Source organism: Chelonus insularis, unplaced genomic scaffold (assembly GCF_013357705.1).
Source record: "Chelonus insularis isolate UGA/USDA-ARS -01 unplaced genomic scaffold, ASM1335770v1 contig_399_pilon, whole genome shotgun sequence".
In the NCBI taxonomy this organism is placed as follows: domain Eukaryota; kingdom Metazoa; phylum Arthropoda; class Insecta; order Hymenoptera; family Braconidae; genus Chelonus; species Chelonus insularis.
Genome location: NW_023276554.1, coordinates 1,110,877 through 1,125,891, shown reverse-complemented (window position 1 = coordinate 1,125,891; position 15,015 = coordinate 1,110,877). Strand labels below are relative to the sequence as shown.

Sequence of the window (15,015 nt, the reverse complement as noted above, 5' to 3'; positions counted from 1 at the left end):
CTTATTAGTTTAGAGAAAATTGAATTTTAATCATGTTTTAATTATTTCAAAGAGTAAGTTGTGCTCTTGAGAATGTAATTCTATCAACGTTTGATAATTAGAGTTTCAAAAACTTGTTTTTATGCCTATCATTTGTTAAAAGCATTAATTAACAAAAAAAATTTTTCACGAATAACCAATTGCATTTTATGGCTTTCATAGAATAATCAAGTGCTAAAGTATTTCAAATCTATAAAATATCACAAGCACAAAAGTGGAAAAATATTTCAAGTTTTAATTGATGTCATTAAGTTCTTATTTTTATTAGATATTCAGAGACTGTCACAGCATGTATGAATATGAAGATGAAACATTTGAAAGAGAAGGTTAGGATTCATTTATTAATAATTTCAAAACTTTGTTAATCCAATTACTATATCTCACATGCACTTTGAATAATGAAGACGAAACACAGACGAATGCTGATGGTTCTAATGACGATGGAGTGGAGAATTTTGATGATGAATTAAAATTGAGTGTAATTCAATATGATGGTGATCATTGGAAAATTAGATCTACGGTATACAAATGAAATTCATAATACTATTCTCTATTGTAATCACAGTTAACAAATAAATCATTAATTATTTAATCAACTAATGATACTCAATATATAATAAATTAATTGTTACTAATAATTATTAGAAATAATTCATTTCCATGCAATATTTCCAGAAAATCCCTGGAATGGTTGAAATCAAATTATCACCTCTAACACAAAAAATTCTAGGATGTGAAGTTGGAGAAGATGTTACCACTGAATATCCATGGGTGTTTGTTAGAAAAGAAATAATAGAAGATAATCTTGACTTACACAGAAAAAGTAGTGATTTTGTTCCAGTTCGAAATCAAATCCTAGAATATCCTGAGAAACAGGTTCTCATTGGTTATGCTTCGCGTATGACTGATGATTATGGACATTTCTACGTTTGCCTGACAAACAGCAGCGCCAATGTCATCATGAATCAAATTGAAGCTCAGAGATCTGAAAATGAAAAAAGTATAAAAAATGCTGTATTCAAAAAGCCTGGTGCATGGCAATCATATGGTAGCGAAATTGAAGTCGATGAATCTATTGTTAAAAATAGAAGAGAACGGTACGTGATCGAGGTAAGATTATTCTCAGCAGATAAGTGGAAAGAAATAAAAAAAGGATAATATAATTTAATTAAAGCTAAAAATTCATTAAAAATAAAATAGGCTGTTAATAAAGTATTATTTGCAATGGACTCATTTATAAATAATTCTTTAATATTTAATTGAATTCTTTTAATAAAAAATTATTTTAATAAACGAAAATAAATTTTTCTTACCACAAACAATATTTGATACTTGGTTGAGAAAATATTTCAACAGATAGAAACACATAAAAAGTACTCTCACTCACCAAAAGTCTTGGTAAACCGCAACGTTGAAGACCAAAGAGATGGTTACGTGGAACTTGTACCGTCAAGGCAAAGCTTTAACAACGTGTCTAAAAGAGTAGTTTCTCGAGGTGACCAGGCCAATCCTGCAACTAGTGATAACGAAGCCCAGACGACAATTTCGGCTCCTATAAACTCGTGGTCTCAGTACTTGTATGACCATAAACCGATCAATACTTACAATGAAGACGAGGCGAATGCTATCCAGAAATTTCTTAATAATAATATTGACATGATATGCGAGGAAGTAAACTTCAAGCTTTAATTCTACTTTCTTACTTTAAGTGCATTTTCATACTTATTACTTCTGATTACTGTTCAGCTTCTTCTGAACGAAATCTGTGATCCTCACACAGATGATTGTGAGAAGTTAGTGAAGCATGAAAGAGATACTAAAGCTCCAGTACCAATCACCTTTACAGAATACCAACATTATCACGATGGTCAATTAACTAAAGAAAAAGTTATTAATGATCTTTGCTGGCATCCTCTTTTAAGTGGAATAGCTATTGCCACCTATACAACTCACTGTAAAAGTGCATTTTTTCGAGGACGACAAACTCAAGAAAAAGTATGTCAACACTTTAATAAAAAATAAATTTTAAAAATCAACAACACTTTATTTGTAGATACCACAAAGCTTTTCCAGAGATAACAAAGTACTTGTGTGGTCCTTCAACGACTGTCTACAGCCTAAATTGATTCTAGAATGCCCTCGAGAAGTGACCGCAATTTCTATTAGACCTCTCGATGGAAATGTTGTAGTTGGGGGTTGTTCTAATGGTCAGGTACCTGTAATTTTTTTTATTACTTTAGAACGTTATACTTGACTCTTTCACTACTGGATATAAATCATATTAGCACTTTAGAGTTATATAATACTTTTAAAACATTGAATAGTATTTTTATTTTGTTTAAAAATTGAAGTTGAATTTTTTTTCAAGATAGCAGTGTGGTCTATTTTGGGAAAAATTGAAGAAGTTGAAAAAACGAGTTCTGGGTCTCAGTTAAAATACAGACAAGTTATGAAAAATTTAATGAGCTGGATGAAAGACACAACTAGTTCAAATGTGATTTATCCAGCTGCAATGTCTTCAATCAAAAATGGCCAGAAGGGTGCTATTACCCAGATAATCTGGTTGGCAACTCACAGTAAGCTCAACGAGAATGGAAAGATGGTTGAGTTGGAAGAAAACTCTGATGTTGAAGAACTTGGTTGGCAGTTTGTGACATCTAGTGAGGACGGCAGTGTCGCCTTCTGGGACCTGAGGTCGGCAACTCTATTTTCTCCTATCCCCAATTGATTCCCTCGAATCCCCAGACTCTTTTCCTTTCGCTTTTCTTATCTATCTCACATCTATTTCTTCTTTAACTTTTGACTTTTTTTATTTTCCGCTTTAACTTCGTGGTCCCATAAAACTTTATTCTCAACTCTCCGTTAGATCACTCGCATTACCTTCCTATTCATCTCTAAAGTACAATTCACGAGTGTAATTGAGGTATGATTTTAAAAGAAATATATATCATCTCCGTTGTTAGAGTACGCGAGGAAATGGAACGATCCAACGTGCCAAAGCAAAGAGGAAAAAAGAAAAAAAATATACCCAAACCTAAAGCTCTTACTCAATTGATCTCACCGTTCAAGATTCTTGACGGTGTATTCAGCCCCACATACATGCTCTCTGTGAAGCATTTCAACCAAGAACGTCGAGTTGTCATCACAACAATGAGCTTTTATGTGCCAAAAATACGAAGGGTAGAAGTTGAGCCACTTCCTATTGATTCCGCTGACATAGGAATGAGAAGACACTACAAGTCAGTGGTAGAGAAACCGGCGAACATTACATGGGGAATGATTTTCTTGGGCACTCTTGAGGGTGATGTAGGAAGGGTGGCTTGGAATGGCTTTGAGTTTAGCAATGACTTGAGAATGAATCGAGAATCTGTGAAATGGATTTGGAAGAATGAGGGCATCCATGATGGACCTGTCACCCACTCAGTAAGATCTAATTACCTAGACGATATCATATTAACCATTGGAGGAAAAACATTTGCCATTTGGCGAGAAGACTTTGATGAACCTGTTTTTCTAAGACGATGTACAGTAAGGTAAGTAATGTACTTTCTCGCCTCAATAATATAAATCATGTTACTTATCTTCAAAAATGACTTTCTGACTTAAGTAGTTACCAAGTACACTTATTTATTTCAAGAGAGACTGTACATTTAGAAAACATCTATTAATGCCTCTTTGAAAGCATAACTACTTTTAACATTATATAGTAAGAAATGGGAATAAAAAATAGTAGAACGTAATAATTTAAAAAATAACTAAATATAATTTATTAATGATTTCCTAACGACATTTCAGTCGTCAGTCATATGAAACACAACTGAATAGTTGAGAGTTAATTTTATAGCTAAATGTTTACAGAAGTACGGAAAACCTCATTCTGCCTTTAAACTAGATATACAGCTTGTTCCTGGAGTAATTCACGTCCAACAGTTCTAATGTTAGCACGTGTAGACGGTACAGTTGAGATCTGGGACCTTATTGTCAAGAGTAACGAAGCTTGCTTCACACAAAGTGTTTCGGGTCGGATCATCACTGGAATTTATAGTCATGACCTTTATCTAAAACCTGAATGCGTTGCTTTTTGTGACTCAAACGGTACGATGCGGGTCTTTACAGCCCCACTGGACTTCTCCGTCTTTGAGGAAAGTAATGTTGAGTGGATGAAAGCATTCGTGGAGCGAGAGGTTAACAGAGTAAGTTAACCATTTAGTATCAGAGAATGTAAATACTGGATATACATGTGGTGGAGTATACCAAATGTTGGAATATTAGATAGAACAGTTAAAACGTGTGCAAATACACTGGACAGAGGATAAGGCCAAAAATGTAAGAAGAAAAGAAGGGTCACGGACAGAAATGAAGATCAAGAAAATAGAACCTGGAGAAAAAGTGAAACTAGCAACAGAAACATCACGAAAAATAAAAACTTTGCAACCAGTAAGAAATATTTTGGTATAAATAAAGGAAATTAGGCGAAAAAATTCATTAAATAGTATTGTAAATTATTGATATAAGTAGATTTGCTGATATTTTATAGATGATATCAATCGTAAAGTATTACGTAGTAATGAAATATTTAGAAATGCTTCATATAATATTAAATAGGACTTTTCGATAAAGTAAATGCATAGAATTTACGGTTTGAAAATAAATCGATGAATCTTTATACATTAACGTACATCAATATTGCAGAAACCTAAATCAGGACAATTTATTGAGGAAGCAAAAAGCAGATGGAAAGCAATGGAATTGGAGCGAATGCAAAGGGTCATTTTGGAAAAGAAAGGACTTCGTGCGGAAGATCTAGAAAGGCGACGGGAGCCTGTACTAAAGCTACGACAGGAAGTACGAAAAAAGAAGGAAAAAATTCGTGATGTGATGCAGCAGCAAGACCGGATATTCGAGGACACAGTAGCCTTCCTGTTTCCGGAACGGAACTACGAACGTGAGCATGCCGGCGTGACCACTGAGATAGTACAGAAAGAGAAATCTGATGGCGAGTACGTTAAGGACATGGAGAAAGTTAGGATAGAAGCTCTTATTCATCCCTTCAAAACTGCTTCAAGTTCTGGTAGTTTGATGGTAAAGCACTTTCAGTACTTGACCAACTGTGCATTGTTCACGTCATTCTCTTTTTTCCTTTATTGTTTAGTCAACGTCAGGCAATTTGGAAGAAGAGATTATACACAACTTTGAACGAGTTGCTGCCGAGGCTTCACTCTTTATACAACAACATCCGTACAAGGATTCTTTCAATTGGAAAGATGTATTTCGTGATGGATTAAGAAGACGACATATCTTAGATGTCAAATTACGCTCAATTAAAAGAAAAGAACAATCTAACATTGTTGAGATTTCAAAACAATCTTCTCTTAAAGAATTGGATGAAGAAAAATACAATAATGATTATTGGAAGACACTACAAGAAGGTAAACTTGATTTATCTTCAAAAGTGATAATTTACTGAGACATTTATTTTTATAATAGAGAACCTTGAGGATCAGCAAACAAAAAAATATACCAATTTTTCTTCTGAAAAATGACAAAATATATTCTACAAAAAAAGTTAATAATCACGAACTATTTGTGAGATAAATGAAATTCGATTCTCAAGATATTAATGAAGCTAGAATATCAAAAACATTGTCAATAATCCTTTGTATTCATAATAAATGAACATTTTCATTGTTCTTTTATTATACTCCAACTAAACAGTTATAATAATAATATTATTATAATAATATATTTTATCTATTAAAAAAAAATTCATGATTTCTAGTGATAAAAGTTTCTTTTGATTTTATCATTTTTACTTAATCAAAAAAAATGTATGTATATTTTTTTTAATGTAAACAACATAAATGTTTTATCTTTAAATTTTGATTTTTCATTCATTTTCATTTTTCTATATTCATACATGCCATTCAATATTATTGACTTTCCGCGATCATAAATCAAAATACAATGCTTTGATAGCACACGCGAAAAGCCTTTCACACAATTATGCTATGATTACTATGTTTAAATTAATGATAGCGTACGAAACAATAGAACTGACGCTGAGTTTCCACTAAAATTCAATATTCATTATGTCATCTATGGCTCTATCATTACGTGGGAGTATAATGAAGAAACTCGTTAATTTCCTGACCTGACATAGTGTTTTTGTTACTAATTCTCAAAAAAGGAACTTTATTGATATTTTGAATTTTTGCTTTAATAAGAAAACTAACAAACTTAGGAAATGATGAATTTTTTTAGACATAAATAACATTAATCTACTTGATCAGAAGTATCTTCATCAAAAAATTTTAGATTATAATTAAAAAAAATAAAATTCAATCATCATAGTATTCTTTATGCAATGAATATTTGATTTAGAGAAATTGTGTGAATTTATTGTATTTTCACACCAATATCTACTAAAAGAAATATTTATAAAACTGTTTATTTACAGAAATAATAATTTAATAGCATATTATCCTGTGCAGTAAATTTACTTCTCTTTAAAAAGTATTTTTTATAATACTCTACTCATTAAGGGAGCTATAATGCCATAATTTTTTCCTACAATAGATAAGAACAAGTAATCATCTGCTGTAAAGTATTAATTATTTGAAAATAAGAAGATATCGAGTAAAAGCTTTAGAGAAAAGTGATAATAAAATAGGATGAAGGCGTTCATTAATATAGCTCTTTGTAAGAAAAGAGCAAGTGAAAAGATGAGAAAAATCTAACGGATGAAAAGAAATAAGTTAATAAATCAATCGAGAAATTACAAGAGAATATGAGAGAGAAACATTTAAACGTACAGTATTGCGATATGAGTTTTGCCAACTATTTGCGCAAACTCGCACCATCAGTGCGGACTGTCGAGTATTATTGCCCAAGTTCGAAACATCTTTCCACACAATTTTCCTTCTGTTGCCGCATTCTTACGTATCTTCTGATCATACTGAAACTTCTCATTTCACCATCTGACCAAGATCAGCACAATTGTCTACCTTCACTTATTGGTCCAAGCTTATCGCGCTTTCGAAACAAAAACTCTACAATTGTCAACTGTTGCCTCGATATCTGTTTGTAAGAAAAACTTACCCTGTACACATGTTCAATTTTTGTGTTGCGACGAAAATTCCCAAAATAGATTTCAATTATTTATTTTATGGCTTTTTTGTTTCTCTGAAATAGAAGAAAAAAATTAGATTAAATTCTATAACAAAAAAAATAAACAATAGACTTTCAAAAACTAATAATTAAAGCATATTTTAAAAAGTATGATAAAAAAAATATGATAATAAAATACTGATGAACTGAATTTTCAATTAATAAATTGCAATAAAAAGAAGAATTTTTTTTCAACTTCGGTCTGTTAAGGTTGCCTTTGTTGATATCTGATTCAATACTTCTGAAGTTCACCATCACTTCTTTAAAAGCTTTATCGATCCATTACTCCCTAGCGAACTTTCTTTCATAAATTTCATTCATAGTTAAAGAAATTTTTTTTCAGAATCAAGAGTGCAAATATGCTTAACTAGCTAAGATAGAATTATAATTTCTGGCAATCTTAAATATTCCAGTAATACTAATTTAAATATTACTTTAATCAAAAAAATGTTTCATAAGATATTAAACATTTTAATGAAATTTTAATTAATAAATAATTTATTACTTAATATTCTGAGGAGGGGTTGAATAATAGAATTGTTAAGAAACATTATTTATTTGAAAAAGAGAAGAAAACACTCTATTATATCAATTATGTAACCAGCATGAAGCCTTTACATAAATAATACCACGAATTTGCATGAACTTTTGCAGTATTTCTTGTTTACGTGTTTCAGATAAAAAAAAACTCACAAGCCAAAAGCATTATTTCTTATAATCCGTTAGAATAATTCTTATAGTAAAATATGTGTCCATTAATTATAAAAATGTTTCACATAAAAAAGAATAAAGCTTCAAATGTAACCCAGTCATACTTTACTCTATTTGAATATTAAAAAAAATTACAATAAAATAATCCATCAGAGATGTACAATATAGACACAAACCCACATTTTTATAATAAAATAGAGCAAGTATAAATTGAGTGAAAATCAAATACAATATTGATAAAAAAGCTTAAATTTATTCAAGCAAACAAGCAGTATTATCAAAGAGCTCATTTAAAAACAACACTTAAAAACAGTATTAATCGACCTTGTTATTTTTACTTTTTCCTAGTGTTTCACTACTTAATATACGTCATGTCAAAATGTACCACGACAATTATTGTATCACGAATAAACGTGCCAGAGAAATAAGACAAAGAGAGGAAAGAACAAAGCATACTAAAAATATATAAAAGCTTCTTATCTCTCTTTCTCTGTTATGAGTCAGATGTCAGGATGTACGTGACCGAGTGTTGAAGCAAGTTGGGTGAGATTTTCGGTAGAAAGAGAAGAGTGGAGTTGTCGAGAAGCCACGAAGTTTGTCACGAGGTGGTGGAGAAGTACATACAGGACGTATCGGTGGAGAACGAAGCTGTAGGAGATGTGAAGTCAACGAAGGTCGATAGGGAGTGGCAGAAGGTTGGACGGTAATAATCGTTAGAGGCAGGCGGTGACCAGCTCGTGAAATCTCGCTCGTATCGTTGGGATAACGAGTCATGAGGCAAGACCTCCAGCGTCCTACAGAGCAAACTCTGTAGAAACTTCTCGCCTGGATTTCAAACCCTGCTTGGACTTTCCTTTTTCTTCTTGTCTAGGTGTTTCGTAGAGCCACAGCTGTCGATACGAGACTTGGGAGATTCCACAGGAAATCTAAACACCATCGGCTTGTCGAATAAATGTTGTTTCGACCCAACTACTAGCCAATCGTGGCTACACCTTCTGTTTTTATATAATCTCATTTGCCACCAAGTATTTTCGAATTTCAATAAATTTTAATGCATGTCTTTCACTAAAATAAAATTGACGTGAATGCAATTGCGGTAAAAAGTTAAGTATTGACAGCTCTCAATTAATATTTAAGGTGTTTACTATTTAATTGACATTTGTAGAATATCTTATTCTCTCATGTTGATAAATTTATTGTTAAATGTCTACAGTTTAAAGTAAGAAGCCAATAATAAAAGCCAATAATAGATACATTTATTATCTACAGATGTTTGAATGAATGAAATTGAGATGTTTAATTAATTTTGGAGCTTGATCACTTTAATTGACTAACGAATAGAATATATATACACCGCATACTTGATCCTATTGATCGATATCCTTTAATTGTACATTTTACTTTATTCCATAAGCTTAAATATTATTTTTCGTCTACTTCCATCAATCGTCATCTCGTTCTACATCAAAGAAAATTTTAATTAATAACTTGATGCAATTCTTAAATAATTTTCAGCTTTCTAAAGAAAGAATTAAACTATAATAAGCTAGTATGTTTAGATTTACATAATTTAAAAAAGAGTTACGTAAAACAGAAAAAAATCAGATTTTCATTTAAAATAATAATTAATATTTATTCTGAATTATTTTAAATAGATGATATTGAATCTTTTATTCAAGAAGTTAATATTTTAATTCTTTTGAATTTTATATTAATTAAATATAAAAACACGAGTACTTCTGATATTTGATGATATTTAAAATATTTTAAGATCAAAATTTTGATGTGCTTTTTGAGGTAAGTAATTTTTTAGAGCCGTATAAAACTACTACTCCGGTGGACAATGGCAAGGATGAAAGTAAAGATTAAAAAATGGTGTATAAAGAATAATAATAAAAACGAAAGATAGCAATGAAAATAAAATACGAAGATACGAGTAGAGTTGTAGCAAAAGGAAGAAGAAAAGAGACTCTGAAGCAACTTCGTCTCGTCGCTCTCGGGTCTCATTAACATTTTACATTACGAAGAGCAATTTACCAGAGCATCCGTGGCACAGTAAATTAATGAAGAGAGATGAGAAAGACTGAAGTAACGTTAACACCTTTTCATTAATTTATTTATATAACCATAAAAGTATTCGAAATAATATATTGTATGCAATTGTAAGCATCGAAAGAAATGATAAGAAATACAACTGTATTAAAACAGACTCGTGTAAATTTTACCACTAAACATTTGTGTATTTTATACCTCTGACTCCACTTAACTAACAATCCTGTCGCGTTTCCACATTTACCCTTGCCAAGTGGACTATTGTGTACCTTCGCTAATGGCGCCTCAGCGTACTTAATGTGTTCAAGGTTTTTCTTAAGAAGAGAGTAAGGAAAAATATCAGAAAAATAGAGCAAAATCAAATTAAGTGAACAATTGTAACTGGGATTGAAATAATTATTTAGACTATAATATTATATTTATGATGTTTTTCACATCAATTGAAATTTTAAAATAAAGAAAAAAACTCCTGTTAGAAGAATCAACTAGGCTCATAAAATAAATAAATTTTCTTATAGCATTTAGTGCTTTTAGACTGTGGTAATAATGATACATATTTAAAAACAAAGTATCAAGAGTTTAACCAAAATATGCTTTTATGAGAAAAAACTTTTAGAGAATGAAAATTACATAATTACAAATTTAGCGAAATATTATCGCAATGGTGAAAACTGTTTATTAAACAATACGAGTACTTGGAAAAAAGTCATAATGATAATAAAGCGAAAATTTACTTAAAAAGCATCTATTGTTACCTATATCCTTAGATAATAATTAAAGTGCGCACACAACTAAGCAATCTTTGCTAAATACACCTGGCTTTTAGAAGAGGCGTTGCCTAGTAGGGTCGTAACAACTGATTTACACTTTAAATCGTAAAAGGGATTGGTAAAACCTTTTATACTTCTGTACGCAGTAAAAAAAATAAAATACGATTTTCTGAACTTCATCTACTTGAAAAAAGATATTAAACTACATATAAAAATAAAAGTTGTATTTATTTTACGTACTTAGTAGATATTTTACGAGTTCGATGAAGCACCGATTTATAGTAATTTCAGATTGAAACTTGAAGAAATGATTGAAGAGTTAAAATATAATTTTTGATGAATAGAATATAAGTAACACTACAATACAATGCACATTTTGATTTCATTGTCTCATGACAGGACAGAATGAGACCCTTTTCAACTTGGACGACGACACTTTATTGTCTACTTGGTACCAGCATCCCTCTTAGATTCTCAAGTAAATACATCTAGTGTGTCTGTTCTCAAGGCATATGAGTGCTCTTCATCGTTCCTGACCACGACACATGATATATCTACTTCTCGACCTGTTTTTGGACTTGCTCCCAACTACTATAAAAGCCCTAACATTTTTTAATAAGGTCTTAAAAAGTAATTGTGAAAAACAATGAAATACACTAATTGTCATACTTGAGATAAAACAAAATTTAATTAAACAAATTGAAATTGTAAGTATAAATGCAAAAATGTATTATTTTTCATTGTATTCAAACAACAATGCAAGTAATTATGTGATACATGCTCAGAGGTCGTCATAATTTCGAAACTTCACGGAAACTCGTGGCTTCCCAAGCACTCACATTCCTCGAACGCTAGAAGACGAAATATTCAAGTTACCCGTGTACTTAAAGGCATCCTATTCTATTTAGATGTCACCACAAACATGAATATCAAACATGTTTACTACCATCAGTCATTATCTAATAGATGTCTAAGCAATAATAATTAAATAAAAGCATCCTTTATGTAAATTCAGATTAGTACAAACGTGTGATGGACACAAGTTAAAGTTGAAGGATGATTGGTTGACTTGATTTGATTAAAGAGCAATTTCTAGTTAAGTTGGATCGATTGCCATCACCCTTCTACTTGCTTCGTATCAACCTGCACGTCCCCTTTACAGACACTGTACCCCATAATCATCGAATCTACGCATGCTTCATTAAAATATCTCATCCTATCTCTTCACCATGACCTACTATGATTCAAATTATCTCTCCATTATTCCTTAGTAGTTAATTAATAACTTATAATTAGTATCCTAAATTACGGATTGTGGTAAATTTTACCTTTACTTTATAATGTAGTATAAGATAACATTTTAATCACTCTGAATTCTAGAACTTATTGTTATGTGAAATTTATTCCATTGAAATCCACAAGAAATATTGATAAATCTTTTTATAAATGAAAATATCATTATTTAAAATTTTCGAGTTGATTATGATAGAGTTTTTTCACAAAATACAAGAGTGAAGTGAAAAATACGTCACTTAAAGTAGACTAAATGCTTTCGAGAAACGAATAGATTAATCAGCGTCGTTCATTTCTTCTTTTATCGTTTTGCTTTTCCTCTTTTACGTTTTTTTATTTCTCTTCTGGCACCTTTCGACGCTTACTACTTCCCTGAAATAATTCATTATAAAGAACGAATCAGCTGACGGATGATACTGACGTTTATCCACTGTAAACCCTGCCGGTCGTCTTTCCGCTTATTCCCCTTACATTTCAATCTGATGACTGGAATCTATGTCTAACTCACGATTTGCCCGCGATAACAGAGACTATTGACTTCTCATTTTCATTCGTCTATTATAATTTTTTAGCTACTTTATTTTCAACATAATTCTACTAAGTATATTTTTTTTTGCTCCCTTTTCTTCTTATCAACTTTGTGAACTTGAAAGATGAATACGATTACACTTACAATTAATGTCAATATTTTTATAATTGACCCAGTCGAGTCACTAAGCTTATTACTTTTTTTATTCAAATAAATGCTTTAGAATTGAAGCAATTTTTTTAATATTAAAGCTTGAAACAGAAATTATTTCTGTGAATAAAACGGGAATTGTTGAAATGAAATACGATTTCAATAGAATCATGGCATTTTCACAATATTTTTGGGTTCATTGTACAATTATGCGAATGAATATAAAACCAATTACAAATTAAAACAGAAAATAATTGTCTGCTAAAATATTTTGATGAAGAAAAATGTACAAATTCTATGGGAAGTCAAATTTGTTTTATAACACAATATTCTTTTTTTATTAAGCTATTGTTAACCATTTATCATTTCCAATAGAAACAATGATCCCAATGTAGCTCAATAAACTCATAAAATTCAATATTCCAAAGCGAAATATAAATTAAAAGGTTAGTAAAAATGTTAAAATTAGATTTTTCCTCTGTTGATGTTTGAACTTTTTTAATATGATATTATATGCGTATTTTCATATTGATAATCATTTGGGAAATTAGAAACTTCTCTAATAAATTTACATAATAAAAGAGACAATTTGAATAGCCTTTTCACAATGGAAACGATTTAAGATTTAAACAGTAATGTTTGTTGCATTGTCAATGCGTAATAGTTGCTAAAAAGAATAAAATCGTCAGATAGTAATGTTAGAATATTGACTAATATGTGTCCTGAACAACTGCTACTTTTGAAACAAAAAAGTATTGAAGAACGAAGTGGTATAAAAAAGACAGAGACAAATGGACGAAAGAGATGAATTAGAAGAGACTAGAGGAACTCGAGCTAACATTTTAATTCTTTCAATTGGTAGTCACGTCGCGTTCAATATAATCGATCTTATTTGCAAGTGAATCAAGCTAAAGCCAAGCAAGCTTGAGCTTAAGCCAACTAACGAAGGAAAACGGAAACTAGACTTGAATTTTCTTTTTCCTCTAACACGATTTACATCCGTTTCACTTTCTACAAGCTCTCACATGATGAACCACACAACTCCTTTTATATTTGTCTCGTCTACCTTCAACTGCAAAGCTATCTATTCGCTTCTTCGACTTGTGATAACTTCATACTGAAGACTTGAAAATTTCTATCTTCTCAAAGTAAAGTTTTTTATATGATTTACTCGTAACTTTTAGCCTTTTTGTTGGTTTTACACTTGTATTTTTCGTCTTTTTTCAACTTCAATCTTATCTATTGATGTCTACGAGTGTGTATTTGCTAAGAAATTTATCGAATGACATGTAATCAGGATACATTGGACCACACAATCTTGCTTCTCTACTTACGTTTTAAAATAGTTTGCTAGCCACCAGGTGCACTTTCTACTTCTTCAGCGCACGTACACACATCCAAGATTGCAGTAATTTTCAACTCCACTCTATGGTCCCCTGCCTGCTCCATTTTTTCCTGACTTTTCATGCTCTTACATTTTATCCGTCAGCAAATGACTTCATAAACGTCACCGGAACATATCATCACAATTTCTGCATCCAGTTACATCTTGAGTATACTTGTTTGAAGTAAACAATATTTGGATTATGTGATTTTGGAAGTTCCTGTCATTTGACCTGAAATTTAAAGTTTTTCTATCAAAAAAATGGTTTTAAAAAATTTTCTCGATAAAACTAAAAAAATTTATTTTATTTCAAGTGTAGATTAATTATTTTACGCTATGATATATATAATACTTTAAATAAAAGGAAATTAGTCTTTGCTTAATAAAATGAAATCATTGAAAGTAAATTAAAGTGTATAGATTAATTTTTATGCCGACTGAAATTATTCTATCGTCGCTATTGTGCACTTTCCGTGATCGCAGTTGAAATAAATTGAGAAAACGAAGAAAAAAAATGAAAATAAACCAGAAGGTATAGGTTTCAGTTAGAAAAGGAAACGTTCAATATATACATATATATCTTCGATAGATTCGCAGGCAGTTACTCCTTTTTTTCAATCGTTCAGTCCAAGCACGTCCACGAAAACGAGAATTCCATTGAAACTCTTTAGAAGCGTCTAACGTAACTTCTACGCTTTGCTATAAAAAGACTCACGATGTACGTCCATTAATTGCTCTATTCTTACATTCGAGTGGCCAGCCATAAATTTTTCAATAACTTCAGAATCCACATTTTCTAGAATCATGTTATTTTCTAGTTTTAGAGAAAAACTTTAGTTTAGATTTGAAATTTTATAAATGTCTTTTTTGGTATCAAAAAAATCTTATTCAAGCTATAAAATTATTCAAGCCAATCATAA

The 15,015-nt window shown here is 30.9% G+C and overlaps 1 protein-coding gene across 1 annotated transcript; it reads left to right on the top strand.

Annotated features, from left to right (window-relative positions):
* Positions 1–328: 328 nt before the first annotated feature.
* Positions 329–5,506, top strand: LOC118068136 (WD repeat-containing protein 63-like). Its single transcript, XM_035085336.1, has 11 exons — positions 329–365; positions 444–559; positions 715–1,149; positions 1,396–1,710; positions 1,786–2,034; positions 2,093–2,251; positions 2,408–2,733; positions 3,003–3,572; positions 3,932–4,232; positions 4,732–5,121; positions 5,192–5,506. Exons 1-11 carry the CDS (start codon positions 329–331, stop codon positions 5,504–5,506), a joined length of 3,213 nt encoding a protein of 1,070 aa, XP_034941227.1.
* Positions 5,507–15,015: the final 9,509 nt, after the last annotated feature.

What these genes read in the sequence shown, in the direction of transcription:
- LOC118068136 (XM_035085336.1), top strand. Translation starts at nt 329, where the DNA reads ATGTATGAATATGAAGATGAAACATTTGAAAGAGAAG. An exon ending in GGGGTTGTTCTAATGGTCAG is followed by an intron (nt 2,252 to 2,407) that starts GTACCTGTAATT and finishes TTTTTTTTCAAG; the next exon opens with ATAGCAGTGTGGTCTATTTT. An exon ending in GTCGCCTTCTGGGACCTGAG is followed by an intron (nt 2,734 to 3,002) that starts GTCGGCAACTCT and finishes CTCCGTTGTTAG; the next exon opens with AGTACGCGAGGAAATGGAAC.